At 46.9% G+C, this 27,157-nt stretch overlaps 2 protein-coding genes and 2 pseudogenes across 4 annotated transcripts in view; 2 read left to right on the top strand and 2 right to left on the bottom strand.

Annotated features, from left to right (window-relative positions):
- LOC134983156 (gastrula zinc finger protein XlCGF26.1-like) overlaps positions 1-27,157 on the bottom strand; it is a 319,758-nt gene that overhangs the window by 163,582 nt on the left and 129,019 nt on the right. The window lies entirely within an intron of this gene.
- The window catches only part of LOC134983154 (oocyte zinc finger protein XlCOF6-like), a 69,766-nt gene that overhangs the window by 40,229 nt on the left and 2,380 nt on the right, over positions 1-27,157 (bottom strand). The window contains exons 2-4 of one of the 3 annotated variants that reach the window (XM_063948899.1): positions 13,101-13,239; positions 9,512-9,624; positions 8,857-8,968 (exon numbers count right to left, since the gene is read on the bottom strand). In XM_063948899.1, coding sequence (XP_063804969.1) covers positions 8,857-8,959 — 103 coding nt within the window. In that variant the 5' untranslated portion in view covers positions 8,960-8,968; positions 9,512-9,624; positions 13,101-13,239. Of the gene's footprint in view, positions 1-8,856; positions 8,969-9,511; positions 9,625-11,104; positions 11,240-13,100; positions 13,240-27,157 lie in introns of those variants that run through there. The other 2 variants (XM_063948900.1, XM_063948901.1) reach the window with 2 other exon arrangements.
- Positions 5,916-6,033, top strand: LOC134983170 (5S ribosomal RNA; annotated as a pseudogene).
- LOC134983181 (5S ribosomal RNA) lies at positions 6,161-6,278 on the top strand (annotated as a pseudogene).

Raw genomic sequence — 27,157 nt, 5'->3', positions numbered from 1 at the left:
GCCCAGGTGAGTTCTCTATGCCTATCGACATTAGAGACCCTCTATAAACTTATATATAGGTGGTATAGGACTCCTCTTGTTCTCAATAAAATGTTTCCCTCTCTCTCGAATCTGTGTTGGAGATGTAAAAATGCCCCAGGGAGTTTTATACACATTTGGTGGGACTGCCCTCTTATAACTCCATTTTGGGCAGAGGTATTCAAGTGTTCCGAACAGATAGTGGGCGATGAGATCCCGAAAGACCCGGGTTTTTGGCTCCTCAATCACACCACCGCACAAACACACTCCTACAAACACTCCCTGTTGAGACATCTTAGCAACGCAGCAAAAGCGATTGTTCCAATTCTTTGGAGATCCATCTCACCACCCTCGATTAAATTATGGTTCACAAAGATCGATTACTTTTTAGATATGGAAGACCTTGTCTCCTTCTCATCTGGGAAAACCGTTAACTTTACAGCTATCTGGTTTCCCTGGTACGATTTTAAGGACTCACCTTTGTATCGATCCTACATGGTGACATAACCCACCTCATATTCATATTCATACTTATATTCAAATTCATATTCCGATTAGGATATCTTTCTAATATGTCTCAGACCCTTAATTGAGGGAGAACCCCCCTCCGTCCCCCAAACAAGCCGTCCCAGACACTCACCCCTGACTCTACCTGTTCTAAATTTCCCCCTCTTTTCTTTCTTCTTTCTTCTCTTCTCTCTCTTTCCCATTTTCCTATGCTGTTTTGTTAAAATGTTCCTCATTTATAACTTCGGATGTTGTAAGCAAAGCAGACAAGTTATTTTCATACTTTGGGCGCTCTATGTGTAGCGTGCTGATATGCAATGTTTTTTGTCCCCCCCTTCTTTTTTTGGAAAAGTATTGCTGTAATGTTTTGTCTGCTGCTTTAATTAATAAAAAACAGTTTACACAAAAAAAAAAAAGATATTAGTGCAGTGACAGAGGAGGGTGCGGGATAAGAGATTAGTGCAGTGACAGAGGAGGGTGCGGGATAAGAGATTAGTGCAGTGACAGAGAAAGGTGTGGGATAAGAGATTAGTGCAGTGATAGAGGAGGGTGCGGGATAAGATATTAGTGCAGTGACAGAGAAGGGGGTGGGATAAAGAGATTTATGGTAGATTTACCATAGTTAAATCTCATTCTGCGAGGTACACTGGATTCCACAGGGAATAACATGGGGGTGTAGAGTTGGATCTTGATCCGGGGCACCAACAGGCTAAAGCTTTGACTGTTCCCAGGATGCACTGCTCCGCCTCCTCTATAGCCCCACCTCCAGGCACTGGGGCTCAGTTTCGTTAACCAGTCCAATGCAGTAGCAGGGAAGAGAGAGGGCAGATGTTAGTCACATAGAACCAAGAGACTTAGCAATGGTAAATCTACCATAAATCTCCTTTTCTGCAGCGGGGTACACTGGTATTCCACAGGGAACAACATCGGGGACGTCCTAAAGCAGTTCCTCATGAGAGAGAGGACGCACTGTAGCGGGTACAAGAACCCGGCGTCCAAAGGAAGCATCCTGGGAGGAGGAAGTATCAGAGGCATAGAACCTAATGAACGTGTTCACGGAGGACCACGTAGCTGCCTTGCACAATTGTTCTGCGGACGTGCCACGGCGGGCCACCCAAAAAAGTCCAACAGACCGAGTAGCATGGGCCTTGATAGGAGCAGGAGCTGGAAGACCAGCCTGTGTAATCACCATTCTAATCTATCTGGCGAAGATCCGTTGAGCCGCTGTCAATCCAAAAAGGCAAGGCCTGGAATTGATAATGTAGTTTGCCAATAGCAAACCGCAGATATTGCTGATACGACAAGTCAATAGGTATGTGCAGGTAAGCATCCTGTATGCCCAGGGATACCATATAGTCCTTGGGCTCCATGGCCAGTACAATAGAATGCAAAGTTTCCATACGGAATTTGGATACCCTCACAAATTTGTTCAAAGATTTAAGTTTGAGTATCGGCCAGAAGGAGCCATGCGGCTTCTGAACTAGAAACAGGGTCGAATAGTATCCCCTGCCTCTCTGAGACAGAGTAACCAGCACTACCAGTCCTGTGTCCAGGAGAGATCGTACAACCAGGCATAGAGTTTGCGCTTTCATCGGATCCGAAGGGATAACCGTCGTGCAAAACTGACGAGGGGAACGTCTCTTGAAAGATCGCGTACTCGTGAGAGACAACTTCCTGCATCCAGGCATCCGAAGTGGTCTTTAACCAGACCTGGGCGAACTGCAGAAGTCGGCCTCCCACCCTGGGGTGCCCAAGGGGGAGACCCGCCCCGTCATGCAGCAGGCTTGTCTTGTTTGGAAGCAGGCTGACGAGCGGCCCAGGATTGTTTAGGTTTGGACTTAGTGGTTTTGGAAGAACGAGCCTGTCTAAGGTACGTGTGACCTTTTGCTTTCCCTGGAGGTCGAAAGGAACGAAAAGTGGTACTTTCAGCCTTCGGAGCAGAAGGTTGGGAGAAACGCAGTCTTAGCAGACGCTAAGTCAGTCACAATCTTATTCAGATCCTCCCCAAAAAAATGATGTCTCCCTTAAAAGGGAGCACCTCCAAGGTCTTTTTAGAGTCTAGGTCCACCTTCCAGAACTTTAACCACATAATACGACCGGCCAGGATAGACATAGTAGACGCCTTGGCAGCCACAACACCTGCGTCAGAGGACGCCTCCTGAATATAGTGGGAGGCTGTGGTAATATAGGACAGATATTGTCTGCCAGTGTCAGAGAAATCCTGAGGCAGCTCATCCTCAGTTGCCTGAACCCATGCTTCAATTCCTTTTGTAGCCCAAGAGGCTGCTATAGTGGGTCTATGTACAGCACCTGTAAGGGAGTAAATAGACTTCAGGCATCCCTCCATACGCTTATCAGTCGGTTCCTTCAGTGAGGTTACAGTGGTGACAGGTACAGTAGGTGACAGCACAAGACGGGCGACATGAGAGTCCACTGGCGGTAGAGTTTCCCACTTGTTACTCAACTCCGCAGGGATAGGTTAAAGAGTTAGTATCTTTTTAGACGGGGAAAATGTATTTCCTGGGGATGCCCAGGATTCCTGACGTATGTCAATTAAATGGTCAGAATGTGGTAAGACTACTTTAGTAACCTTCTGACGTCCGAATTTATCAGGTTTCTTAGACGTAGGAGTGGGCTCAATCTCATCCTCCATTTGGAGAATGAGCTTAATAGCCTCCAATAGGTCAGGAACATCAACCTGTGTTGTAGATTCCTCTTCAGAAGCAACTATATCAGTGTCTGACGGATCAGTATATTCCCCATCTTCATCAGAAGAATTATCCAAAATATTAGTGGATTGTGAGGAAGACGAGGCCCGTGAGAGGCATGGGGTAGGCTTTTGTGCAATCAAAGATTGATATCATTTTTGCACCTGAGTAGATAGCGAATCCACCCATGGCGGGTTCACCACAGGGACAATATGTGGCTGTAATGGCACAGGAGGTCCCACAGGCATATTTGAAAATGCAGCCCAGTGGGGTTCCTGATTGGTCACAGGTGCTGCGGGCTGGCTGGGAGATGCATGGCACCCAGTGCCTGAACCAGCAGTTAAAACGTCCCCTTCAGGTAAATCCGTGGAGCCAGCACTGCATGATGTAGGAGTGTCCGCGGATTTCCTGCCCTGTGTGGCAGACATTATAGTGAATGTAGCCTTAGAACGTGACAGTACAATATAGCCAGACAAACACAATACCTGCCGATATATCCCCTCTGTTATGTGACAATAAATACAGAGCACAAACAGAGGATTTAAGTGGTATGAGGGGACTGAAACACAGAGAAAAATCCAAAACAGTATATCCTGTGTAGCACTATATAACTAATGGGCCCTGACGCAGCTAGCCCCCCCCCTTCCCGGTACAGAATATAGTGATAGCAATATGTGTGATACACAAGAAGGAAATCCACAAGGCAGCTACAGGCACACTCAGTCACAGGTAAAATGCAGAAGTTATTACAGATAAACAATAAAATTGCACTGGACTAGTATAATTACATATAGATATGTATGAATAGAGACATAACAATGCACAGTAGATACTGGATGTATATCACAGAATACTTGTACTAAGTATTCAAATAGCAGTACACTTGTTCTTATCGAACACTGTCTAAAATGACATATAGAATACTTAAGTGTCCTGTAAACGGGAACGGGCGGCCGCACGGTCACAGAACACGGGGCACGGACACGACCTTCAATCAAACTACAGCCACAGTTCTCCAAGGATATCTACATCACTGGAAGTGGTAACTTTTAACATTGTGTCCGTTTTTCAAACAGTGCTTCAGACCCCTAATTTGGGTCTAGCAACGTTACTGTCTGCTCCGTACTTTCCATTAAGGATTGAATCTATTAATTAGTCGATCAAGGACATGTATTATAAGCTTCTATTGCCTCCACATAGGGACAAAAAGACTGTTTTCTCTGCTGCTTCAATTTAATCAATTTTTTGTAAACTTATCTGATCACAGGCTATTTACAGCAGACTAATTCAATAGGTAGTGGCTACTACTAATACTGTGCCTGCATCTTAACAGCACATCAGACCCCTCTATTGGGACCAATAATTTAAGTGCCTGCTTTGTGATTATCTTTAGGATTGAACCTATTTGCAGATAATCAGCAACTGCCTTGTTAGCCATTATAATCTTGGTTAACACAGGAATACATGGTTTTTCTCAGCTGTTCTCAATTTAACATATTTGATCATAATATTTGCTATCTACAGCAAGAAAACCTTTAGATAGTTACTTTCAGTTCAGCAGTAAACCTTTTTTGGTTAAAATTTTTTTAGATCGATCGATTCTGGGGAACACAGGGGTGGACGAGGCCATGCTTACTCCGCAATTTTGCATCCTGGGAATGGGTAGCTCTGCCTTTGTGTCTGGTCCAGAGGGCCTATATGCTCGCAACATATGTGCAATGGCGAAGGTGAGCATTGCGAGGCTATGGATGGCCCCTAAGGGCCCTACACTCCCCGCTCTTAAGGCACTAATAAACGACACTGTTTTTAAGGAACGATACATTTATATGAAACACAATGCCTCCGCTAAATTTGAAAGAATTTGGTCTCCATGGCTGGAATCCATATACTCCGTCCCAGACCCTACAACTTAATGGTGATAGGGTTACTAACAGGTCCTGGATTTGCCAAGTTATGATCTTCTAGGGCCATAGGCTTCCCTCTCACCCAATGGGTTGTGAATGAGAGAGTGGCTCTGTGCCCATCTGGACAGGGTAGGATATAGAGTGCTAGTATCCCCCAATGCGTCCTCTTCCCCATAATGTTTTTTGTCTCTTTGTTTTTTTAATTTTTTTATATTTCTGGGGTTCTCTGTGTTTGGTTTCTGATTGTTTTCTTCTCTTTTAAAGGGTTTTACTCGGACGGATTGTCCGTAAGAGTTATATTTGAGGGGGGGGGGGGGGGGGGGAACAAAACAAAGTATAATGTGATTTCATGAATACTAGAGTGTACGGATAATGCAAAATAATGGTATATATAACTGTACATTCCTATGCGCCTATGAGCAAATGACATAGTTTGAAAATAAGTCGAAAGTGAATGCTGTTCCCCGATGAGGACATGTCATTACGTGTTTAATGTGTTCCTGTTATGCAATGTCTGTATGCAAACTACTCTCCTTCGAAATAAAAACACTTTATTTAAAAAAAAAAAAAATATTTTTTAGATCATCTTGCTGCAAGATCATTCAATTATCACTCTGCTGGTCATTAGCAGCACCCCTGACCCTTCAACGGGTCTAATAACTTTGGATTTTGTTTCTCAATTATAATTTCCCAGGACCAATCCCAGGAAATGTGGTTAATTACCGTTTACACATACTCTCAAACCTGACATTTGTTTACTTATCTCTTGAAATAAACGGCCCACGGCCATACTATCCTGAATACGCCCGATAACGTCCGATCTTGGAAGCTAAGCAGGTATGGCCTGGTTAGTACATGGATGGGAGACCGCCAGGGAATACTAGGTGCTGTGGGCCTTTTTTTCAGGAGACCTTCATATCATATCTAAGAACATTTCCCCCACAATTTCAGCCTTTTAGCTGAATACTTAGGCCATTTTTCTAATCAGCAACAAAAAATCACCAGTGATTCCTGATACAATCGGCCCACGGCCATACTATCCTGAATGCGCCCGAACACGTCCGATCTTGGAAGCTAAGCAGGTATAGCCTGGTCAGTACGTGGATGGGAGACCTCCAGGGAATACTAGGTGCTGTGGGCCGTTTTTCCTTCAGGCAATCCAATATCACTTTTTTCTAAGCTTATTTTACAATCCGATCCTTTCTGTGACCTGTATATATTGTTTATTTTCAACAATTATACAACAACCACAAAAATATTTTCACCTGCCATATCTAGAACCATATTTGGTACAATGGCAATCTAGATTTTATCATTATTCTTTTTTGTTCACCTCCAGTGAATTTTCTATAGACTATCATTAAAAGTTAAGTTTTATCCAACACTGTAGTGGAAGGACAACGAAAGGGTCCTCTCTACCATACACAATTTTTCATATTCAACCAAAGAGTGCTTCCACACAAGGGTATTTTGTCTCTCTTGTTTTCTCATGTAGGCTAACTACAAAATCTATGGGAGCACCGCCAAAACTCAGTACTATTTATGATTTACAATAATAGTCAGTATTTTGGTACCTTATAGATATCATTTTCTTCTTTTTATCTACAACCTTTATTTTCTAAGCTGGTGCAGATCCACAACCTTGTCTTCAGGATATAGTGGGGTCCCTGAGCAGTACAGTGTTCACGCCAGTGGCACGGTTCGTCTCATGGGACTGCGAACGGATCGCGATTACCGGCGGGTCCCACCTGAGGGGCCCTCTTACCTCCTCCCTGATGTGCAGCCACACGATCCTGGAGAGCGGCAGCGGCGGTGTACCTGATGATCGGTGCGCCTCCGCTGCAAGTTCCCGGGAACCCAGCCGCGGGAGTATGCAGCGCTGCTGGGGGGGTGATGGAGCCACAGCACAGAATGTCAGAATGACATAGAAAGTGCTGCGGCCCTTGAAGTTTTCTTAAAAAGCTCTTTTCAGGGCTGCCTAGCGCAACCCCACCTGTTAACTTACAAACTAAGCTCCAGTGCCTGGAGGTGGGGCTATAGAGGAGATGGTGCAGTGCATCCTGGGAACAGTCAAAGCTTTAACCTGTTGGTGCCTCGGATCAAGATCCAACTCTACACCCCAGTGTTATTCCCTGTGGAGTACCAGTGTCACCCGCTGCAGAAAAGAGATTAGCGCAGTGACAGAAGATGGTGCGGGATAAGGGATTAGCGCAGTGAAAGAGGAGGGTGCGGGATAAGAGATTAGCGCAGTGACAGGAGATGGTGCGGGATAAGGGATTAGCACAGTGACAGAGGAGGGTGCGGGATAAGAGATTAGCAAAGTGACAGAGGAGGGGGCGGGATAAGAGATTAGCGCAGTGACAGAGGAGGGGGCGGGATAAAAGATTAGCGCAGTGACAGAAGATGGTGCGAGATAAGGGATTAGCGCAGTGACAAAGGAGGGTGCGGGATAAGAGATTAGTGCAGTGACAGAAGATGGTGCGAGATAAGGGATTAGCGCAGTGACAAAGGAGGGTGCGGGATAAGAGATTAGCGCAGTGACAGAAGATGGTGCGAGATAAGGGATTAGCGCAGTGACAAAGGAGGGTGTGGGATAAGAGATTAGCGCAGTGACAGAGGAGGGTGCGGGATAAGGGATTAGCGCAGTGACAGAGGAGGGAGCGGGATAAGAGATTAGCACAGTGACAGGAGGGTGCGGGATAAGAGATTAGCGCAGTGACAGAAGGTGGTGCGGGATAAGGGATTAGCGCAGTGACAGAGGAGGGAGCGGGATAAGAGATTAGCGCAGTGACAGAGGAGGTTGCGGGATAAGGGATTAGCGCAGTGACAAAGGAGGGTGCGGGATAAGAGATTAGCGCAGTGACAGAAGATAGTGCGGGATAAGGGATTAGCGCAGTGACAGAGGAGGGTGCGGGATAAGAGATTAGCGCAGTGACAGAGGAGGGTGCGGGATAAGAGATTAGCACAGTGACAGAGGAGGGTGCGGGATAAGAGATTAGTGCAGTGATAGAGGAAGGTGCGGGATAAGAGACTAGCGCGGTGACAGAGGAGGGTGCGGGATAAGAGATTAGTGCAGCCACATAGGAGGGTGCGGGATAAGAGATTAGTACAGTGACAGAGGAGGGTGTGGGATAAGAGATTACTGTAGTGACAGAGGAGGGTGCGGGATAAAAGACTAGCGCGGTGACAGAGGAGGGTGCGGGATAAGAGATTAGCGCAGTGACAGAGGAGGGTGCGGGATAAGAGATTAGTGCAGTGACAGAGGAGGGTGTGGGATAAGAGATTAGTGCAGTGACAGAGGAGGGTGCGGGATAAGAGATTAGTGCAGTGATAGAGGAAGGTGCGGGATAAGAGATTAGCGCAGTGACAGGAGGGTGCGGGATAAGAGATTAGTGCAGTGACAGAGGAGGGTGCGGGATAAGAGATTAGTGCAGTGATAGAGGAAGGTGCGGGATAAGAGACTAGCGTGGTGACAGAGGAGGGTGCAGGATAAGAGATTACTGTAGTGACAGAACAAGGAGAATATGTGACTCTGGGGCAGATGTATCAAGCCTGGTGAAGTGATAAAGTGGAAGATGATAACACACCAGCCAATCAGTTCCCAACTTCCATGTTACAGGCTGGGTTTGAAAAATGAGTTAGGAGCTGACTGGCTGGTGCGTTATCACTTCACCAGGCTTAATACATCTGCCCCCCTGTGCTTAGTGATTATATCTCACCTGTGCCGATATCTGTAGGGATTTCCTCCTCCTTATACTCCTGGACACCAATCACATACTTTTCTTCTTCTCCTTCTATATTCTCTACCTTAATATTATTCATGGCTTCAACCTAAATAACCCAATAAAACAACTCTGTATTAAACTATAAAGAACAGAAAATTAGCGAAGTCATAGAATATTGGCGCTACAGGTCTGGGGGTTACATGTGAGTAGATCACCAAGACCAGAGCTGTGTTACAGGTTATTTTACTTTGTCGTCTACTATTTATATGAGTAGTGGGAGCCTTATAAAAACAAGGAGCATTAGGATGTACAAGGAGAGCTACTATATGCAATACCAGTAGAATATCAGTGTATGAGACACACACAGATTCTCCACAGATCATATCGTGAGGTCCCTTCCGTATTCTGGTATTTGGTGAGATCTTAATGCCACCTACCTGACCCTCCTGTGGAGTACTGTCAGTTTCCAGTGTACAATCCTGTAAACACAGTGAACGGGGACATCTCTCTGGGGTATTCCTGTTACTGGCTCCCCGTGTATGAGAGACACAGCAACACACTAAATTATATATATGTAATTATCACATCATGTGTATCTTGGTGGCCTACAAAAGTTGTCACTTTACAGTGTAACAAAGTCTACTCTTACCCAGTGATGTGAGGGGTTGGCGATTCTCCATCATCACGTCCTTGTACAGACCCCTGTGTTCCTCTATATACTCCCACTCCTCCATGGAGAAATAGACAGCGACATCCTGACACCTTATAGGAACGTGACACACACAATGATACAGTCATTACCCAGACACATCCCCTGGTGTTACTGTATAATGCCCCATTCCCAGCAGTCACCTCTCCAGTCATCACCCAGTCACATCCCCTGGTGTTACTGTATAATGTCCCATTCCCAGCAGTCACCTCTCCAGTCATCACCCAGACACATCCCCTGGTGTTACTGTATAATGCCCCATTCCCAGCAGTCACCTCTCCAGTCATCACCCAGACACGTCCCCCGGTGTTACTGTATAATGTCCCATTCCCAGCAGTCACCTCTCCAGTCATCACCCAGACACATCCCCCTGGTGTTACTGTATAATGCCCCATTCCCAGCAGTCACCTCTCCAGTCATCACCCAGACACGTCCCCCGGTGTTACTGTATAATGTCCCATTCCCAGCAGTCACCTCTCCAGTCATCACCCAGACACATCCCCTGGTGTTACTGTATAATGCCCCATTCCCAGCAGTCACCTCTCCAGTCATCACCCAGACACCTCCCCTGGTGTTACTGTATAATGTCCCATTCCCAGCAGTCACCTCTCCAGTCATCACCCAGACACATCCCCCTGGTGTTACTGTATAATGCCCCATTCCCAGCAGTCACCTCTCCAGTCATCACCCGTACACATCCCCTGGTGTTACTGTATAATGCCCCATTCCCAGCAGTCACCTCTCCAGTCATCACCCAGACACATCCCCTGGTGTTACTGTATAATGTCCCATTCCCAGCAGTCACCTCTCCAGTCATCACCCAGTCACATCCCCTGGTGTTACTGTATAATGTCCCATTCCCAGCAGTCACCTCTCCAGTCATCACCCAGACACATCCCCTGGTGTTACTGTATAATGCCCCATTCCCAGCAGTCACCTCTCCAGTCATCACCCAGACACGTCCCCCGGTGTTACTGTATAATGTCCCATTCCCAGCAGTCACCTCTCCAGTCATCACCCAGACACATCCCCCTGGTGTTACTGTATAATGCCCCATTCCCAGCAGTCACCTCTCCAGTCATCACCCAGACACGTCCCCCGGTGTTACTGTATAATGTCCCATTCCCAGCAGTCACCTCTCCAGTCATCACCCAGACACATCCCCTGGTGTTACTGTATAATGCCCCATTCCCAGCAGTCACCTCTCCAGTCATCACCCAGACACCTCCCCTGGTGTTACTGTATAATGTCCTATTCCCAGCAGTCACCTCTCCAGTCATCACCCAGACACATCCCCCTGGTGTTACTGTATAATGCCCCATTCCCAGCAGTCACCTCTCCAGTCATCACCCGTACACATCCCCTGGTGTTACTGTATAATGCCCCATTCCCAGCAGTCACCTCTCCAGTCATCACCCAGACACATCCCCTGGTGTTACTGTATAATGTCCCATTCCCAGCAGTCACCTCTTCAGTCATCACCCAGACACATCCCCTGGTGTTACTGTATAATGTCCCATTCCCAGCAGTCACCTCTCCAGTCAGCAGCTGAATGATCTTGTTGGTGAGTTCCAGGATCTTCTGGTCATTGTGTCTCCCATGTAATGAGACTCTGGGTCGTGAGGTCCATACACACTGGGCTTTGTTGCCCAGCGTGTATGAACAGCGATGATCGCCGACATCGCTGGGCTGAAAAGAGCTCAGTGCATACACACTGAGCGCCTTTCTCCACTGCCCCGCGATGTCAGCGGGGGTGAGCGGCTTTCCATAGCAGAACGCTATGGAAAGCCGCTCACCCCGCCGTTCATTGAAGCGGGAGCGCGCATCACCGCTCATCGTTTGGCCATACACACTGGGCGGCTTTGAGCTGAAAGCAGCTCAAAACCCCAAAAGTGTTCTGCTTTCAGCTCAAAATCGCCCAGTGTGTATGGGCCTTTACTCAGACCTCCTGAGACACAGGACAACTTTCACTGCGCGAATGATAGATGGTCACTTAAACCAACATTGACCAAACTGTGAGCCGGGAGGACGGGTTTGGTTACAAATCAAATGATTTGGGCCGACAAGTTATTAGGCTGTGCCACGTGCTGCTTTAGAAGCACCCTCTTATCTCACTGTGGCTGCACATTCCCAGCAGTCACCTCTCCAGTCACATCCCCTGGTGTTACTGTATAATGCCCCATTGCCAGCAGTCACCTCTCCAGTCATCACCCAGACACATCCCCTAGTGTTACTGTATAATGCCACATTCCCAGCAGTCACCTCTCCAGTCATCACCCAGACACATCCCCTGGTGTTACTGTATAATGCCCCATTCCCAGCAGTCACCTCTCCAGTCATCACCCAGACACATCCCCTGGTGTTACTGTATAATGTCCCATTCCCAGTAGTCACCTCTCCGGTCATCACCCAGACACATCCCCTGGTGTTACTGTATAATGTCCCATTCCCAGCAGTCACCTCTCCAGTCATCACCCAGACACATCCCCTGGTGTTACTGTATAATGTCCCATTCCCAGCAGTCACCTCTCCAGTCATCACCCAGACACATCCCCTAGTGTTACTGTATAATGTCCCATTCCCAGCAGTCACCTCTCCAGTCATCACCCAGACACATCCCCTGGTGTTACTGTATAATGCCACATTGCCAGCAGTCACCTCTCCAGTCAGCAGCTGAATGATCTTGTTGGTGAGTTCCAGGATCTTCTGGTCATTGTGTCTCTCATGTAATGAGACTCTGGGTCTTACTCAGACCTCCTGAGACACAGGACAACTTTCACTCTGCAACTGATAGATGGTCACTTAAACCAACAGTGACCAAACTGTGCAATGGGAGGCCGGGTTCAGTCCCAAATCAAATTATTTGGGCCAACAAGTTATGAGGCTGTGCCACGTGCTGCTTTAGAAGCACCCTCTTATCTCACTGTGGCTGCAGAAGCTGTTGTACTGTCTAATGTAACTAGCAGCCTATGGGAGTGAGCAGTGAGGAGGTTTGCAGCTCAGCCAGCCATACAGGAGTGGCATTATCCAGATTAGCCTGGGTAGGAAGAGCCCCATAAATGTCCCGAGCAGGAGGATGAAAAGGAGGAGAAAAAGGATGAAGAACGTGAACAATGGTGTCAGGACTCAAGAGCAGCAGATGACCTGGGCAACCTCCTAAACTGGAGGAAGGATTGGTCACTAAGCTCATGGAAAGTGAACTACAAGAAGGTGAGTGTTTGTTCTCTGTTCTCAAAACAATAAAGTTTTGTTCAAAACGGGGGGGGGGGGGGGGGAATGTAGCTGCACATTTGTTATTACTAGTTATATACATTAATATACATTGGGCATTTATGAAGGGGAGGGATAGCAGTAAAATAGAGGACACGGAGCGGAAGGTTTGGTGTACCTGCTAAACTGCCTGCTTCTCCATCTTCTCATCTGACAGCCCAAACAATATCAGTTGCCTCCCTGCCCATCCACTACCACCCTCTCCTCCTATCTGTTACCATCCCAGTTCAGCATGCAATGCTATCTAATAAGAACTCACCCGTCCTCTTTACACTTCAGTCTCTTTAGGAGTAACCTGCTCTCTTTTCTTTCCTCCCGCTTGGTTTTATCTGGTCTCTTTTACTTCCAGCCTCTTGGTCATCAGACTTCTATCCAGGGCTACACTTCTGCTGGGTCTGCTATAAGACAAATAAAAGGAAATGCCCATCTGATATCGCGTTGTACAAGTACCAGAGTTACACGGAAGATGGTAACACTAGTGGGATAATTCTCCAGGTGACTGGTCTCAGCCTGCCTGTGCACATCCTGGTTTATAATTAATGCTGTTCCTTCCGCATAAAATGATGCGGCGTGGATGGCGTAATAGTTAGCATTGCTGCCTCACAGTACTGAGGTCATAGGTTCGATTCCCACTGTGGGTCTAACTGTGTGGAGTTTGTATATTCTCCCAGTGCTTGCGTGGGTTTTCCTCCAGGTACTCTGGTTTCCTCCCATAATCCATAAATATACTGGTAGGTTAATTTGCTCCCACCAAAATTAACCCTAGTGTGAATGTGTGTGCATGTACATGTGGTAGGGAAAATAGATTGTAAGCTCCACTGGGGCAGAACTGATGTGAACGGCCAAATATTCTCTGTACAGTGCTGCGTAATATGTGTGGCGCTATATAAAAGGAGATTTATGGTAGACTTACCAAGGTTAAATCTCTTTCTGCGAGGTACACTGGGTTCCACATGGAATACATTGGGGTGTAGAGATGGATCTTGATCCAGAGGCACCAACAGGCTAAAGCAAGACTGTCCCAAGATGCATTGCAGGGATTCCTCTATATAACCCTGCCTCCAGGCACTGGAGCTCAGTTTTGTTAACCAGTCTATTACAGCAGCAGGTTAACAGAAAGCAGATGTTAGTCACACAGAACCACGTTCTCACGACAGGAGAATGGACTAGCGGCTAATGCCATACAAGCCCATAGAAGCTAAGCGCCGTGTGGAACCCAGTGTACCTTGCAGATAGAGATTTAACCATGGTAAGTCTACCATAAATCTCCTTATCTGCAGCGGGGTACACTGTGTTCCACAGGGAATACATTGGGGATGTCCTAAAGCAGTTCCTCAAGGGAGGGAACGTCCCTTAGCGAGTATGAGAACCCGGACGTACAAAGAAAGCATCCTGGGTGGCGGAAGTATAAAGGCATAGAACCTGATGAACGTGTTCACCGAGGACCACATAGCCGCCTTGCACAATTGTTCTGCGAACACGCCACGGCGGGCCGTCCAAGACGGTCCAACAGACCGAGTAGAATGGGATTTAATAGCAACAGGAGATGGAAGTCCAGCCTGCGCATAGGCTTGTGCAATCACCATTCTAATCCATCTGGCTAAGGTTTGCTTATTCGCAGGCCAGCCACGTTTGTGAAAACCAAACAGTACAAAAAGGGCATCTGACCTGATAGAGGCAGTCCTCTCCACATATATAAGGAGAGCATGTACCACATCCAAAGACCACTCTTTGGAGGACAAGTCAGAAGAGATAAAGGCCGGAACCACAATCTCTTGGTTAAGGTGAAAAGATGACACCACCTTAGGCAAATAACCAGAGCGAGTTTGAAGAATGCTCGGTCACAATGAAATATCAAAAAGGGTGGATGACAGGACAAGGCGCCTAAGTCCGACACCCTTCTAGCAGAGGCAATAGCCAGCAGAAACAGGACCTGTAAGCCATTTAAGGTCCACAGACTCAAGAGGTTGGTGACCTTAGTGAAAATCCGTGGAGCCATGGCCAGTCCAAACGGCAGAGCCTGGAATTGATAGTGAAGATTGCCAATAGCAAACCGCAGATATTGCTCATGCGATATGGCAGTAGGTATATGCAGATAAGCATCCTGTATATCCAGGGATACCATAAAATCTCCGGGTTCCATGGCCAGTACAATGAAGCACAGTATTTCCATACGGAATTTGGACACTCTCACAAATTTCTTCAGGTGACCTAAGGTTGAGTATAGGCCGGGAGGACACATTGGGCTTCGGGACAAGAAACAGGATCGAGTAACATCCTCTGCCTCTCTGAGACTGAGGTACCAGCACTAACACTCCTGTATCCAGGAGGGAACGCACAACCAGGTGGAGAGCTTGCGCTTTCAGCAGGTCTGAAGGAACAACCGTTGTGCAGAACTGGCGAGGGGGACGTCTCTTGAATGAGACTGCGTACCCGTGAGAGTCAACTTCTCGCACTCACGCGTCTGAAGTGGTCTTAAACCAGACTTGGGTGAACTGTAGAAGTCGGCCCCCCAGCCTGGGGTCCCGCAGGGAGAGGCTCGCCTTGTCATGCGGCAGGCTCGTCTTGCTTAGAAGCAGGCTGACGGGCAGCCCGGAATTGTTTTGCTTTGGGCTTAGTGGTTTTGGAGGCACGAGATTGTCTCGAGTATACCTGCCCTTTAGCCTTCCCTTGAGGTCGAAAGGAGCGAAAAGTGGTACCTTTTGCCTTCCGAGTAGGAGGAGTAGTATTCAAAAGAAATGCAGTCTTAGAAGCCACTAAGTCAGTCACAATCTTAAGATCTTCTCCAAACAGAATATCTCCCTTAAAAGGGAGGACCTCCAAGGTCTTTTTGGAGTCCAGGTCCACCTTCCATGACCTCAACCACAGAATACGGTATGCCAGGATAGACGTAGTCAACGCTTTGGCTGCCATTACACCTGCCTCATAGGACGCTGCCTGAATATACTGGGAAGCGGTGGTAATATGAGACAGATATTGTCTGGCCATGTCAGATATAGCCTGAGGTAGCTCTCCCTCCAACACCTGAACCCATGCTTCAATTCCTTTTGCAGCCCAGGAGTCTATGTACAGCACCAGTAAGGTAGTAAATAGACTTCAGGCATCCCTCCACACGCCTATCTGTCGGTTCCTTCAGTGAGGTGACAGAGTAGACGACACCACGAGGCGGGTGACATGGGAATCCACCGGTGGTGAAGTTTCCCATTTGGTACTTAACTCAGTAGGGATAGGATAACGAGCTAGCATCTTTTTAGACGGGGAGAATTTCTTTCCTGGAGATGACCAGGGTTCCTGACGTATGTCTACTAAGTAGTCAGAATGCGGTAAAACTACTTTAGCAACCTTCTGTCGTTTAAACTTATCAGGTTTCTTAGATGCAGTAGTGGGATCTACCTGATCATCGATTTGTAAAATCAGCTTAATAGCCTCCACTAGGTCAGGGACATCACCCTGAGTTGTAGATTCCTCATCAGAAGCAGCTGTATCAGTGTCAGTATACTCCCCATCCTCATCAGAAGTATCATCTGAGATATTAGTGAATTGTGAGGAGGAAGCAGCCCGCTTAGCAGACCCCTTGACACCAGAGGGACGTGGGGTAAGTTTTTGTCTAACCAAGGACTGATTTAACTGTTGTATCTGGGTAGACAGGGCGGATTTACCACAAGGACGACATGAGGCTACAAACGGCAGTAGAGGACCCATAGGGGATGGAATAAGTGTCATAAGCGTATGAAGCATAGCGGAGAACGTCGCCCAACTCCTGATTGGTTACAGGAGCCGCGGGCTGGCTGGGAGATGTATAGCATGTATGTGACAGGCCAGCATGTGATATTTCCCCCTCAGGTAAATCCTTGGCGCATGCGTTGCATGATGCAGGAGCGTCCGCGGATTTCCCGCCCTGTGTGTCAGACATTATGTTAAATGTAAACTCAGAGCGTATAAGTATGATATAGCCAGACAAATACAATACCTGCAATGTAAATTCCCTATTTATATGACAGCAAATACAGTACACAGAGAATAAATGCGGTGATAGTTATAAATACAGTGACCGTTATAGCTGGGGTACACTGAACGTGAAATCCACACAGCAGATACAGGCACACACAGTCACAGTAACAATGCAGACAATTATAAGTAAGACAATACAACTGCTCTGGACTAGTAAATATACTTATATATACAGCAATGCGCGGTCTGAGACTGGACGTATACATCAGAATACTCGTACAATATAGTCTGTCAGCAGTGCACTCTTTCTTAACGAACGCCGTCTAAAATGACATGTAGAATACCTAAGTGCCTGTAAAAGCACATCGCTGATAAATCAGGCGGCTTACAGAGGAGATCTTGCCTTGCAGTCCTGGAGACCAGTCGCAGCTACAGCTAAAAGATGGCGCCCAGAGTCTCAGCCAGGGAGTGAGGGAGAGCGTGAGGCAGCTCCAGGGTGGGAACACCAGCAGTAGATGGTGCCCAGAGCTGCGGGAGGGGCTACAGGTCAAGCGCCCTTTCCTCTATGCTGGTCCTCACCACCTGGTACTATGGAGCCTTAATAGAGGATTTTAGTAAATTCGACCTGCGCTCCTATGCCCCTGGTGGATATAGTTGGGTCCCTGCATGGCCACAGTGTCCAAGCCAGCGTTGCAGTCCGTCTCCGGAGACCGCGACCAGAATGCGATTTAATGGCGGGTCCCACCTGGGGGACCCTCTTACCTCCTACTTGTAGTAGCAGCCACAGGATCCAGGAGAGCATTGCAGTGGTGTGCCTAGAAACCGGAGCGCCACAGTCGCAATCACCATTCTAATCCATCTGGCCAAGGTTTGCTTATTCGCAGGCCAGCCACGTTTGTGAAAACTAAACAGTACAAAAAGGGCATCTGACCTCCTAATAGAGGCAGTTCTCTCCACTGATAGATGGAGAGCCCTTACCACATCCAAAGACCGCTCTTTGGAGGACAAACCAAGAGAGATAAAGGCCGGAACCACAATCTCTTGGTTAAGGTGGAAAGACGACACCACCTTAGGTAGATAACCAGGGCGAGTTCTAAGAACCGCACAGTCACGGTGAAAAATCAGAAAGGGTGACCGACAGGCCAAGGCACCCATGTCTGAAACCCTTTGAGCAGAGGCAATAGCCAGTAAAAATAAGACCTTAAGCGTAAGCCATTTAAGGTCCACAGACTCAAGAGGTTCAAACAGAGACTCTTGTAGGGCATCCAGAATAATAGACAGATACCATGGAGCCACATGAGGGACATAGGGAGGCTGAATCCGTAAAACACCCTGAGTGAAAGTATGAACGTCAGGCAGAGACGCAATTTTTCTCTGAAACCATACTGACAAGGCTGAAATATGAACCTTGAGGGAGGCCAGACGCAGGCCTAAGTCCAGGCCCTGTTGCAGAAAAGCCAAACGTTTGGCAGTACTGAACTTGTATGCATCATAATTCTTAGCCGCACACCAGGTGAAGTAAGGATTCCAGATCCTATAATAAATCTGAGCCGAAGCCGGTTTACGGGCTTTCAACATTGTTTGAATGACCGCCTCAGAAAATCCTTTGGCCCTCAGGATGGAAGTTTCAAGAGCCACGCCGGCAAAGCCAGTCGGGCCAGATCCTGGTAGACACAAGGGCCCTGAACGAGGAGGTCTGGGCGTTGAGGAAGTAGAAGAGGACTCTCTATCGAGAGACCCTGCAGGTCTGAGAACCAATGCCGTCTGGGCCACGCTGTAGTGATTAGAAGTAGTATTGCTCCTTCTTGCTTGAACTTCCTTATTACCCTGGGCAGGAGTGACACCGGAGTGAAAGTTCCATTGAATTGTCAGTGCGTCCACGAACGCTGCTTGGGGATCCCTTGTCCTTGCTCCTTGTGATTGTGTCGAGACGCCATCAGGTCTACATCTGGTAGGCCCCACTTGTCCACTAGGAGTTGAAAGACTTACGGATGAAGACTCGACTCTTCGGCGTGTACGCCCCGACGACTGAGAAATTACACTTCCCAGTTGAGGACCCCCGGAATGAACAGTGCCGATATGGCTGGCAGATGGCGTTCCACCCACAGAAGAAAATTTGACACTTCCATCATTGCCATGCGGCTTCGAGTGCCGCCTTGATGATTTATGTACACCACCATGGTGGCGTTGTCCGACTGTACTTAAACAAGCCTGTTCTGTAGTATCAGAGCATTGAACACTGCCCGCAGCTCCAGAATATTTATCGGGAGGAGAGATTCCTCCCTGGTCCACCGACCCTGGAGGGAGTGTTGCTCTAACACCGCGCCCCAACCCCGCAGACTGGCATCAGTCGTTAAGAGGACCCAGTTGGAGATCCATAAGGGACAACGCCTGCTCAGTTGGTGGTCCTGAAGCCACCAGCTCAGTAACAGACAAACCATTGGAGTCAAGGAGATCATGTGAGATCTGATCCGGTAAGGTAGGCCATCCCACTTGGAAAGGATTAAACTTCTGCAGAGGGCGGGAATGAAATTGACTGTACTCTACCATGTCGAAAGCTGAAACCATGAGGCCTAGTACTTGCATCGCCGAGTGTATCGACACTCTTGGGCGAGATATGAAGCATCTGATCTTGTCATGCAGTTTCAGGACTTTCTCCGGGGACAAGAACAACCGCTGGTTGTGCGTGTCCAGCAGCACTCCCAGGTGCACCATGTTCTGAGCAGGGACCAGCGAGGACTTATTCCAGTTGATGAGCCACCCGTGGGCCTGTAGGAATTGGATCGTCAGTCCCAGATGCCAGAGGAAAAAGCTCTGGGAAGTTCGCCAGGATCAACAAGTCGTCCAGATACGGCAGGATCCCGATACCCCGACGACGGAGTAGAGCCGTCATGACCGCCATGACCTTGGTGAAGATTCGTGGAGCCGTGGTCAGTCCAAAAGGCAAGGCCTGTAATTGATAATGGAGGTTGCCAATAGCAAACCGCAGATATTGCTGATGCGACGTGGCAATAGGGATATGTAGGTAAGCATCCTGTATGTCCAGGAATACCATATAATCCTTGGACTCCAAAGCCAGAACAATAGAGCGAAGACTTTCCATACGGAATATAGAAACCTTCACAAATTTGTTCAAAGACTTGAGGTTGAGAATGAGTCAGAAGGATCCATTTGGTTTCGGAACTAGAAACAGCGTTGAATAGTACTGTGACCGCACAGTCCCGTACGAAAGCCATCACCGCTTTCGCGTCCCGTCCCCAGTACACAGAATGGATGTGCAGGTCACACGGGACCTGGCCTCATAGGGGATTCCCGCTTACCGTCAGTAGCCGCCTGTTACTGACCACACACTGCGCAGTGGGCGGGTACTATGCTGCCACCACCAAACTCCTAACCTGCCGTGGCGTATGGTACCACGGTTCTGCTCTGCATGCGTCAACATGTCGCCTTACCACACCTGTGTGGTGTTCATGAATCCCCAAACATTGCTTACCTAAGCACAGCATGGTAGCAGGCTGAAGGCGGAGCTTGGAGACGCTGGTTACACCCCGGACAGTCGGAAAACGGAGCTAGGTTTCGCCTAGTCCTGCAGGTCACAAGATGAAGTGGTCTTCTTGAGGCAAAATTATGTTTATTTGCAATAGTTCTAAAGAGAACTCTTCCCTATTGCTAGGGGAAACAGCATACAACAAGATGTCCACAGCAGAATGTAGTTGGTATAACACACTCTGGAGGCTCACAGGCTTCCTCTTTTTATCTCAATTCTACCCACAGTACCACAGGGGGTAAGCTTGTATTTATTTTATTTATAAATAAATACAAGTTACATTTCAAAAGTTAAGAATTAGATGAAGCACATTTCTGCTCCTTTTCTTATATAATCAAACCAGTGTGCTTTCCCAAACACAATCTGATTAACAGGTTCCTGTCTCTTTCACAAATGTAAATATAACTTGAATTTCAATTGCATTCATCCTCTCACACATAGACAACGTTCTTATAAGTTAAACATGAATCTGCATCCTAGATAATGCAGCCTAAGAAATCTTACAACAAACTGTTGTTAAATGAAACCCACTAGTTTGCATTCGTAAAACACAGTCTGATTTAGCAGCCACTTGTGTCTCCATGCAAAACCAGTTTTGACTTATCACACCACAGGAGGTGCTGAAAGCACAGTCTTCTTTCCAAACCTTAGTTTGTACCTGAAAGAAAATGTTTGCCCCCCTCCCTTCCCCCCCCAAAAGGCCTGCTAATTGACACCCTGCTTTAGCTAGGACAATTAACATATGACTTGCTATGTACAAGTTGCTGAAAAACAATTGTCAAAGCCTTTTAGAAACAAAATAACTTACACATTCCATCTAAGTGCTGGCATTTGCATGCATTGTAAATGTGCAATCCTCAAGTTAAAGAGGCTCCCGTACCAGGTTTTAAATAAATGATATTATATAGGGAATATAAATAGCATGACAATTTGTGTTGACTAAACAAATATTTCAACACAAATGCATATGAGTGGTGCTGCTTGTTGATTTAAATATGCATATATAGATTTGAAGAAGAAAAAGTAAATCAACTTTAGGTAGCAGCACTCATTCCCTTACACAAGAAGTTTAATTCTTTTTAATACAACAAATGTTGATACTTTATTAATATGATATAAAATAAGAGAAAGATCTCAATACCCACATGTGATATAGATACCTTTATTATTACCACATGTGATGTATTATATGCCCCCTTATTATAAAGGGGGTCATGTAAAGTGAAATATAAAATCAGATAGAGACAGAATAACGTGCAAGAAAAAAATAAATGTGTGTGAATAAAGATATTTATTAAAAAAACTTGCTGGTACGCTGTCTTTATTTTATAAATTAATGAGTACCTGTGATTCAAAGAATTGTTGGGTAATCTTTAAAAAAAACACTATTCAGTACTATTCAGGGCAATAAGAGCCTTATATTAATTAATTAATAATCAGACAGTTAAACGGTCATACGAATATATGCAGTGTTGGTTCTAACATTCTCATCACACCACTATCTAGCAACAAGTGTTGCATTGTGATCTACTGAATCAATAATATACTAGGAATGTCATAACACTGCAACATTTGTAACCCTTTGTAAACATCACTGGCAGAAATAGTCAGTGGTTATTTTAAAGATTACCCAACAATTCTTTGAATCATGAATTTGAATCATGCAGCAGGCTTGTCTGGTTTGGAAGCAGGCTGACGGGCAGCCCAGGAACGTTTTGGTTCGGGTTTATAGGTTTTGGGAGTGCGAGCCTGTTTCCGGTAAGCCTGACCCTTTGCTTTACTTGGAGGTCGTAAGGAACGAAAGGTTAGTACTCGGCAGACATGCAGTTTTAACAGACGCTTATGCTGCTTTCAGATCGCAAATGCCGGATCCCACCCGGTAAGAGAAACGTGTCCTTACCGGGTGGGATCCGGCATTTGCTCTCCTCTGCTGGCTTTCCGACTCGGCAATATACCGGGTCGGTTGCCATAGAAGCAGGGGCGCAGCAGCAGCAGGGGCGGGGGTGGAGGTGGCGCTGGGAGATGAGCTCATCTCCTGAGCCGCCTCTCCCTATGCTGTGAATGGGAGCCGTGTCCCGCTAATTCTGCAAAGTAGCTTTCACATCGTACACTGACCCGTTTCAACACGGCAATATGCCGTGTCGATACCGGGTTATTTGTGCGATGTGAAAGGGGTATAAGTCAGCAACAATCTTGTTCAGATCTTCCCCAAAACGGATGTTTCCCTTAAAAGGGATCACCTCCAAGGTCTTTTTAGAGTCCAGATCCACAGACCAGGACCGCAACCACAGAATCCGGCGAGCCAGAATGGACGTAGTAGACGCTTTGGCCGCCAGTACACCGGCATCAGAGGCCGCCTCCTGAATGTAATGAGAGGCCGTGGTAATATATGAAAGACACTGTCTGGCATTATCAGAAAAAATTCAGAGGTAGCTCTGCTTCAACTTCTTGAAACCAGGCTTCAATAGCTTTTGCAGCCCAAGAAGCTGCTATAGTTGTTCTATGTACAGCACCTGCAAGAGTGTAAATGGACTTCAAGCAACCCTCCACATGCTTATCTGTCGGTTCCTTCAGAGAGGTGACGGTAGTGACAGGCAGAGTAGAAGACACCACCAGACGCGCGACCTGTGAGTCCACCGACGGCGGTGTTTCCCAATATTTACTTAACTCTGCAGCGAGGGGATAACGAGCTGGCATCTTTTTAGACAGGGAGAATTTCTTCCATGGAGACTCCCAGGACTCCTGACGTATGTCAACCAAATGGTCAGAATGTGACAAAACTAAATTTAGTAACTTTCTGACGTTTGAACTTATGAGGTTTCTTAGACGTATCTGGAGGTTCAGGCTCATCATCAATCTGAAGAATCAGTTTTATAGCCTGCAACAGGTCAGGATCATCAACCTGTGTTGTAGATTCCTCATCAGAAGCATCTGCATCAGTGTCTGAGGGATCAGTATATACCCCATCTTCATCGGAGGAAGTATCCGAAACATGAGTGGATTGTGAGGAAGAAATGGCCCGCTTAGATGACCCCTTGGTCCTAGGAGGCGAGGGTCGGGCTTTTTGTTTAACCAAAGACTGATTTAACTGCTGTAACTGAGTAGACAGAGTATCCGCCCATGGCGAATTAACTACAGGGACAATATGTGGCTGTAATGGCACAGGAGGTCCCACAGGGGGCGCAAGTCTCGTTACTAGCGTGGTCAGTATATTAGAAAAAGCAGCCCAAGGTGGGTCTTGGTGTGTCACTGATGCTGCATGCTGGCCAAGGGGTACAAAACCCCCAGTACCTGGACCCTCAGCTGGAATATTTTCCTCAGATACATCCGCGGCATCAGCACTGCATGATGCAGGATCAGCCACGGATCTTCCACCCTGTGACGCAGATATTATGGAGAAAATGTAGTCCTAGGGCGTAACAGTACAATATAGCCAGACACAATACCTGACAAAAAACCCCTGTGGGGTGTGATTGTAATGCAGATCACAGACAGAGGCTTTAAGTGGTATAAGGTGACTGAAAAACACAGAGAAAAATACTAAACAGTATATCCTGTGAAACTATCTCTCTCATATACACACACACACACATATATATATATATATATACACATACATACATACATACACACACACACAGAGACCACACAGCAGCTATTGGCACACACAGTCACATGTACAATGCAGAAATTATTACACACAACAATAAAACTGCACTGGACTAGCAATACTAAGTAAAGCTATGTATGTATGCAGATATAACAATGCACAGTAAACACTGGATGTAGATCACAGAACACTTGTACTAAATAATACCGTAGTTATGAACTTGCTCTTAACTAACACTGTCTAAACAACATGTAGAATACTTAAGTGTCCTGTAAATGCACAGCGCTGATGATGCAGGCGGTATTACAGTGGAGACATTGCCCAGCAGTCCCAGAATCAGCGCAGCTGTGTGTAATGGCGCCCAAACGCTGACAGGGAGTGAGGGAGAGAGAGAGAGATGCAGCTCCAGGACGGAAACAGCTGCAATAGATGGCGCCTGGGGCTGGGGGAGGGGCTACAGGTCTGCGCCTTATCCCCTGTGCTGGGCTTCACCACCGGTTACTATGGAGCCTGTACTAAAGAGATTTTAGAGAATCCAACCTGGGCTCCTTGCCCTGGTGGATATAGTGGGGTCCCTGTATGGTCACAGTGTCCACACCAGCGGCGCGGTCCGTCTCCGGAGAATGCATCCAGATCGTGATTTCGGCAGGTACCGCCTGGGGGACCCTCTTACCTCCTCCCTACAGTGCGGCCACGCGATCCAGGAGAGCAGCTGCGGTATGTGTGCCTGATGAGACCGGAGCACCTCCGCTGTATGTACCCGGCAACCAGGCAATGGAGTATACAACGCAGCTGGGGGAGGTGAGGGAGACGCAGCACGCTATGTCAGCCTGACATATAGCACCAAGTGCCTATTCTGCGGCCCCTGAAGTCTTCTTTCTTGTCAGAAAAACTCTTTTCAGGGCTGCATCCCTGTTAGCTGACTGCACTGCACGCACCAACTTACCAACTGAGCTCCCGTGCCTGGAGGCGGAGTTAAGGAGTATGTGGTGCAGTGCATCCTGGGAACAGTCAAAGCTTTACCCTGTTGGTGCCTCGGATCAAGATCCAACTCTACACTACAATGTTATTTCCTGTGGAATACCAGTGTACACCGCTACAGAAAATACCATAGATCAGTGTGTGCTGGGAGCTGTGTTATACCCCATCATATACCACTGTACAGTCTCCTCTCCCCAATATAATAATAATAATAATAATAATAATAATAATACTACCACATATCTGTGTGTTAGGTGCTGTGTTATCCCCCATCATAAATCACTATACAGTCCCCTCTTCCCTATATAATAATACCACATATCAGTGTGTGCTGGGAGCTGTGTTACTGCCCCTCATATATCGATGTACGGTCCCCTCTCTACTATATAAATAATACCACATATCAGTGTGTGCCGGGAGCTGTGTTATCCCCCATCACATATCACTGTACAGCCCCGTCTCCCCTATATAATAATACCACATATCAGTGTGTGCTGGGAGCTGTGTTATCCCTCATCATATATCACTGTACAGCCCCCTCTCCCCTATATAATAATACCACATATCAGTGTGTGACGGGAGCTGTGTTATCCCCCATCATATATCACTGTGCAGTCCTCTCCCCCCTATATAATAATACCATATATCAGCGTGTGCTGGGAGCTGTGTTACTGCCCCTCATATATCGATGTACGGTCCCCTCTCTACTATATAAATAATACCACATATCAGTGTGTGCCGGGAGCTGTGTTATTCCCCATCATATATCACTGTACAGTCCTCTCTCCCCTATATAATAATACCACATACCAGTGTGTGCCGGGAGCTGTGCTATCCCCCATCATATATCACTGTACAGTCCTCTCTCCCCTATATAATAATACCACATACCAGTGTGTGCCGGGAGCTGTGTTATCCCCCATCATATATCACTGTACAGTCCTCTCTCCCCTATATAATAATACCACATATCAGTGTGTGCCGGGAGCTGTGTTATCCCCCATCATATATCACTGTACAGTCCTCTCTCCCCTATATAATAATACCACATATCAGTGTGTGCGGGAGCTGTGTTATCCCCCATCATATATCACTGTACAGTCCTCTCTCCCCTATATAATAATACCACATACCAGTGTGTGCAGGGAGCTGTGTTATCCCCCCTCATATATCACTGTACAGTCCCCTCTCTACTATATAAATAATACCACAGATCAGTGTGTGCCGGGAGCTGTTATCCACCATCATATATCACTGTGCAGTCCTCTCCCCCCTATATAATAATACCACATATCAGCGTGTGCTGGGAGCTGTGTTACTGCCCCTCATATATCGATGTACGGTCCCCTCTCTACTATATAAATAATACCACATATCAGTGTGTGCCGGGAGCTGTGTTATCCCCCATCATATATCACTGTACAGTCCTCTCTCTCCCCTATATAATAATACCACATATCAGTGTGTGCCGGGAGCTGTGTTATCCCCCATCATATATCACTGTACAGTCCTCTCTCCCCTATATAATAATACCACATACCAGTGTGTGCCGGGAGCTGTGTTATCCCCCCTCATATATCACTGTACAGTCCCCTCTCTACTATATAAATAATACCACATATCAGTGTGTGCCGGGAGCTGTGTTATCCCCCATCATATATCACTGTACAGTCCTCTCTCCCCTATATAATAATACCACATGCCAGTGTGTGCCGGGAGCTGTGTTATCCCCCATCATATATCACTGTACAGTCCCCTCTCCCCTATATAATAATACCACATATCAGTGTGTGCCGGGAGCTGTGTTATCCCCCATCATATATCACTGTACAGTCATCTCTCCCCTATATAATAATACCACATACCAGTGTGTGCCGGGAGCTGTGTTATCCCCCATCATATATCACTGTACAGTCCTCTCTCCCCTATATAATAATACCACATATCAGTGTGTGCCGGGAGCTGTGTTATCCCCCATCATATATCACTGTACAGTCCTCTCTCCCCTATATAATAATACCACATACCAGTGTGTGCCGGGAGCTGTGTTATCCCCCATCATATATCACTGTACAGTCCTCTCTCCCCTATATAATAATACCACATATCAGTGTGTGCCGGGAGCTGTGTTATCCCCCATCATATATCACTGTACAGTCCTCTCTCCCCTATATAATAATACCACATATCAGTGTGTGCGGGAGCTGTGTTATCCCCCATCATATAT

The sequence above is a fragment of the Pseudophryne corroboree genome (genome assembly GCF_028390025.1).
Source record: "Pseudophryne corroboree isolate aPseCor3 chromosome 3 unlocalized genomic scaffold, aPseCor3.hap2 SUPER_3_unloc_1, whole genome shotgun sequence".
In the NCBI taxonomy this organism is placed as follows: Eukaryota; Metazoa; Chordata; class Amphibia; order Anura; family Myobatrachidae; genus Pseudophryne; species Pseudophryne corroboree.
This window is presented reverse-complemented; position numbering and strand designations above follow the sequence as displayed.